This window comes from Malania oleifera, chromosome 4, assembly GCF_029873635.1.
Source record: "Malania oleifera isolate guangnan ecotype guangnan chromosome 4, ASM2987363v1, whole genome shotgun sequence".
Taxonomy (NCBI): domain Eukaryota; kingdom Viridiplantae; phylum Streptophyta; class Magnoliopsida; order Santalales; family Ximeniaceae; genus Malania; species Malania oleifera.
The window spans coordinates 101,366,902-101,372,819 of NC_080420.1; the positions used below are offsets into that span (position 1 = coordinate 101,366,902).

General features: G+C 35.9%; 1 protein-coding gene across 1 annotated transcript; it reads right to left on the reverse strand.

Annotated features, from left to right (window-relative positions):
• Window positions 1–2,630: 2,630 nt before the first annotated feature.
• On the reverse strand, window positions 2,631–5,675 carry LOC131153908 (ethylene-response factor C3-like). The gene is made up of 3 exons (XM_058106356.1): window positions 5,615–5,675; window positions 3,318–3,400; window positions 2,631–3,209 (listed from the first exon to the last, which is right to left on the reverse strand). Exons 1-3 carry the CDS (start codon window positions 5,673–5,675, stop codon window positions 2,790–2,792), a joined length of 564 nt encoding a protein of 187 aa, XP_057962339.1. The 3' UTR covers window positions 2,631–2,789.
• Between the last annotated feature and the right edge of the window lie 243 nt (window positions 5,676–5,918).

Consider the following 5,918-nt stretch of genomic DNA (forward strand, 5'->3'; position numbering starts at 1 on the left):
CCCGAAACCTAACCAAAATAACGTCCAAATGATCAAAATTCAAAATCTGCATAGGCTGTTCCGAGCCAAACCATCAACGATTTTAGACAAATCGTCAATGGTTTTAGAAAAAATAGAAATCCTGCCCCTGCTGCACTGCTACACTCTAATTTCCTTCATGCTTTCCCTTAGAATGTAAGATACAATTCACAACAAACTTCACCTTGGCGAACATACACCCCTTAGGGAAACCAAAAATGTGAACTCGTTGCTCCACCTTAAACTTGGGATGTTAGGTTGGGACCGCCTCACATTTAGAAATTGGAGACAAAGTCCAAGTCCAAGTCCAAGCAACGCCGCTTGAACTTGTTGATGGCAGCTTCGACATCTACCATCAACCCCGATACAGTTGTAGATGCAACACCCGAAGACTTCACCCTAGGCTTCCAACAAGGCCTTCTCACAACAGTAGACACAAAAGCTGCTATAAGCCTTCTATCACTAAAATCCCCTGCATAGTCTTCAACAAAACTAACAACTGACGGTCCACTTTGTTGCCTGCCGAAACATCCCATTACACAATCGTGAGGGGACCTTTGACATATCTCAAACATCATAACTTGTCCTTGGGTACTAAGTGGTAGACATTCCATATCGATTCTCCACATAACCCCCCTGAGACGGAAAACGAAGTCTCCCTGCGGTTCCGTCCACAAAGCCACCTTGAGATAACACCAAACTCCCTACAGCATTGTCCATAAAGGCAACCTGAGATGACACGAATCTCCTTGTAGTTCTGTCTATGTGAATCTTCAAACCATGACCCTTCTTGGCCGTACCTAACATATTTATGTCAAAAACTTTTTAACAGAGTTCCCAACTGATAAGCCTCGGTCAAAAACTTTTCAACAGAGTCCTTTGTATATATAAGCTTCCTCGGAAGTTTCCCTCTGAAACCTAACCAAAATAGTGTCCAAATATTCAAAATTCAAAATTTGCGCAGGCTGTTCCGAGCCAAACTATAGGAAGAATAGAAATCCTGCCCCTACTGCACAACTACACTCTGATTTCCTTTATGTTTTCCCTTAGAATGTGAGACACAATTCACAACAAATTACATCTGGCCTTAACATCTAGAGTGATTTGTTTGAAAATCATCACATTGTTGATGGGAATTCCTTTAAAAGAAGCTAGTTTTTTGCTTTCTAGTAGTGGTAGATGGAGTCAATCCTCATAAGCTTGCAAGTCTGGATGGGTTTGTTGTTGCCAATTGAAGAGAGCCATTTCAGATTGTCCTCCCAGCTTGTGGGAGATCCATGTATATTGAAATTTACTATTGTCTTTGAGTAGAATTGATTAAGGGTTTGAGAATAAAAAAAGAGATGGTTTCTTGTCTTTGGGTGGGAGAAACATAATTTGTAGAGAGAGTCAATAGATTACCCTCCTTAGCTACTCGTTCAAGGGTGTTGATCTTGTTCCCAAGAGCAAACAAAAAGGTAAGAGAGAATTGAGGAACACATTTCATGAACCAAATTTGGCTTGCTTATGGTATTGTGTTTTCTTTAATTGTGATTGCTTCCCAAGCTGAAGCAAATGTGAAATTTCCACTTCCAAGTGATAAGATGAGGGTTTTAGTAGGAAGTTCAATGCTTCTTTAACTTGAACTATTTTTGGGGGTTGATCCTCTAGGCCATTTCTAAGTGTGGTTCACAATAAGAGCTAGCTTTTGAATCAATTGAAATCCGAAGGTTTGTTGGCAATTGGTATCCATGGCGACTTTGGAGAGGGCCAATAGCATAAGAAGATTTTCCATTATTAATGAAGAACGCGCCAATTGCCAAGTAGCAAGGAGTACATTATCAATGACATGTTCAATAAATGCATGAGCAAGTTTCTTGACACCTACAATTTATCTCCAAGTCCAATACTACTATCAACAGTGGTATTAAAATTAGGAAAATATTGTCATAATTTGCATGAAGCCACTTGGTGCACTAACTAAATATTCATAATAAAAGTTTCAATCAAAGCTTCCGAACTTGGTAGTTAGCCCCAATATTATTATATAAACTATTACTACATATCTAAATTCAAGAAATAGTTTAAAACATTTGTGATTATTGTTCAATATTTAATGAGAAGTGCATTAAGTTTTGAACTATATAAGTTATATTATGAAAACACAAAATTAATGACTGTCACCCTTTCATTTTTTACCTTCATAAATTATGTTTCTTTATTTTTCATCATCATAAATTATATGTTATTCCTTATTATCCTATAAAAAGGTATTTTCTCCCTCTCATTTTGACATACACATATAAAGTTTGGAGTATGCATTCGAATAGAAAGGATGAGAGAAGAAAAGAGATAGAAAGAAGACATACATTTTGTGTAAGGTCGATTTCAAATCATCTTATAATTTCTTTCAAGATAATGTAGTTTTTGATCTCACCCACTGTTGGAGTAAATATAATCCAGTCATGTAAAGTTTCTATCTCGTGTCTATTTATTTTTATGCATCTTTTACAGCAAATTAGAAATACTATCAAATCCGAATTTGTATTTTGATGGTCTCTTAGTAACACACAAGTAGAGAGTAGACTCCCCCACTTGATGTGGGCCCTACACCAACCTTAGAAGCACAAAAATTGAAAAAGGAAATTGTTTTTATTTTTTTTTTGTGGGACATAAAATATATATTTTTTGCATGAGATGACGTGGCTAATCTTAATCCACAAAGGTCCAAGCTATCATCAACGTAACACGAAGAAAAATAAAAAATAAAAAATAAAAAAAATTAAAAGGGGCTAACAAGAAGTCTCAGAAACAGACAAGCCAAGAAGCTCCTCCAAATAATTTGCACCCAAGTCCTCCAACTCTATGACATTTCCGGGAAAGCCGAATTCTTCGTTGCCCTTCCTTTTCTTTGACACCCTCATCATAGAGTGCCGCCTCTTCAGCGCCAGAACGGGCGACGGCGCGTCGTCGACCCCGCAGTTCATCTGGCGGAGGGACTCCCGCACCACCTCCGCCGGAAAATTGAGAATCGCCATGGAACCCCGCATTGAAAACGCCGCTTGGTCGTACGCCAGCGCCGCCGCCTCTGCCGTGTCGAACGTTCCCAACCAAACCCTCACGCCGTTCCTCGTCGAATCCCTTATCTCCGCCGCGTACTTCCCCCACGGCCGCCGCCGCACGCCCCTGTAACTATTAATATTACCTATGTCCTTCATTTTTCACAACCAAAAAACGGAATTTTATCAGCAAAAAAAAAAGTTAATTAAATGCATTTCCTAAACTTCAGTTTTAAACAGGTAAATTCAAAAAGGACCCACCTTGGGGGGCTGTTCTTCGTTAGCATCGGAGGTGACCTCTTCCTCCTTCACCAGAGGTCTCGCCGCTCCGGCTTCGTCGAGAACTGAGTACAGAAGCATGTCTTGCGTATCATTCTCATTGAAAGGAAGTGGGAATTGCTTGTTGAGATATGGGTAGTGGAGATATGAAGAATCCATGGAAGCTGGAGCTCGGAATTCTCACTATGATCTGTTTTGTGGATCACTGGGTGTAACCGTATGTGTTATATATATGGGTTAACTACTGGGTGCTGGTCTTCGGTCATACACGTACAATTAATGATATTATTATGGTAAAAGCTGGATCCATAAACCCTTGAATGGGGACAACGAGAAATCCTCACGAGGAGGGTGGGATTTGGATCAGGGTTTTTGAAATTGAAAAGGGGCTGAAAGGGATGGAGTAGGCTACATGCATGAACTCGGAGCAGGGTGTTCGTTGTTGGGTCGAGTTAGCGCACGTGAGTCAAAGGACAGATGGCCATGGCGGCATGCAGCGGGGTCAGATTGTTTGGAATTTCTCGTTTGACGTCATTTTGATGATTTTCCTGTTTATTTTACGCTTTGATCTTTCAATTGGAGCATCGCTGGCTGTTGTTTTGTGTGGACGTGGCGCGCTCACGGGGGCGTAGAGTACACATGGTGATTGGGGGACGCCCGTATGATGCCAATAAGAAGAGTGGAAAGTTATTTAATTAGGTTGTATTTTAAATAATTAATTAAAATTTTATGGGGTAAAAAATCAACTAATTATTATTTTTCTTTAAGTACAACACAAGAGGCTTTTATTTTATTTTATTTTTTTAATTATATTTTTTTTATAATTCGGGGATTCCAACTAACATTGCGTCACTTTGGATATTATAATACGACACCAAACTTGGGAGGTAAAAGTTGTCCGCTCATTGACGCACATTTGGTAATTTACTGGAGTAAACTCTCAAGGAAAAATCGAATCCGTGATCTTGTGTTTAGTAAAGTCATAAGTCGCCCTTAACACTTGAACCAACCTAACTGAGCTCAAGAGGCTTTTATTATTGGCAAGAGGGATAAAAGAGCATCTGATAAATACATCATAATGTCTAGCAACACGTTTTAAAGCTATAAATATATCATAAATTTTAACGACACGTTTCAAATCTATTACTATTAGGACAAGAGCTAATCACTTATATAAAAAACATTATATCTTTTATTTTGTATTGTTAGTTATATAAGATTTATTTTGTATAATAGTTTTTATTGTGTTAATTTTTTCCTATTTTTATTAATACATCGTGCCAATATATATATATATATATATATATATATATATATATTTCATACGAGCCAGATTAATCTTTTCACTATTATTTAAAACTGTGATTAATATAATAGATAAAAATAGACAAATTACATTTCATGTGATTGCAATACAAATTATAAAATGTCAAGAGAGAGATGTGCTAAGTACTTAATATAATGCATGTATTAATGAATTTTGACGGGGACTAAATGACAAGTGGCAAAAAAATATTCAAATAATTTTGTTTTTATTCAAAATTCAAAGTTAAAATAAGTTGAAAAAATGCATTTTTGAGAAAAATACAAGTTTTAAAGCTCTCATGATAAGAATTTTAAATAAAATAAAGCTCAGTGTGTTGAGTTTTAGTAGCTTATAAATAAAAATATATTAAAATTGTAACAAGTGGAATTATTGTAGGATCAAGTCTATGTTGTACCTAAAAATTATTTTTATCTGAAAATATTATTTTTTATCTAAAAAATAATTTTAATAGAAATTACTTCTTTAACAAAACAAATATCGCAATGAAAAATTTTCAATAAATATTAACTTCTATTCGAAACAAATATCTCAATAAAATATTCTTAACAAATATTAACTTCTATTTGCTTCAAATCAACTTTCTTTCTAACAAAATTTCAACAAAAAATTATTTTCAAGACATTTAAAATTATTATTTTCACAATAATATATTATCAAGGTTGAAAAAAAAATAATCACGTGTAATCAAATAATGGAAAATTATAGTACAATAATAAACATTATGATTAAATCACAATAATAATAAAAAAATCTTATTTCACATATACAAACCCTAAGTTCACAAAAATACATTAACACAAATACACATGATCATAAAAATAACTCAATAATAGTGAAACCATTGCAAGAAATGAAAGTTCAAACTCCAAAGGCTCAGTTCTATTATAGCAATTAACACAAAAGTAAAGAAAATCTCAGTTTCAAATTTATAGAGAGAATTTTTTTGGATTACCTGATTTGAAGATGAAGAGGGATTTACACCGATCATACTTTCTCTCAATGAAACCGTTCATTGATAGCATGTGTAGTGACCTTTGATGGAGAGCTAATGGAGGAGAGTCATTGGAGGAGAAAATGAGGAGGGAGGCTAGCCAAGGGAGAAAGGAGGATGGACGAGAAATCACGCTAAAGAGAAAGAAAAGAGGGGGCTGATGTTGAAGATGATGGAATCGACTTTCCATAAGTTTGTTTCAGTATATAGAACTAACTAATGGAAAGTTGGTCCCCTAACAACAAAGCGACGGGGCACTGACGCG

Bases quoted from the DNA above. Each gene is read 5' to 3' on its own strand.
- LOC131153908 (XM_058106356.1), bottom strand. From the start codon at position 5,675: ATGAACGGTTTCATTGAGAGAAAGTATGATCGGTGTAAATCCCTCTTC. The intron at 3,401-5,614 runs GTAATCCAAAAA...TTCTGTACTCAG, and splicing joins CCTCTTCATCTTCAAATCAG to TTCTCGACGAAGCCGGAGCG. The intron at 3,210-3,317 runs GTGGGTCCTTTT...TGAAAAATGAAG, and splicing joins ACGAAGAACAGCCCCCCAAG to GACATAGGTAATATTAATAG.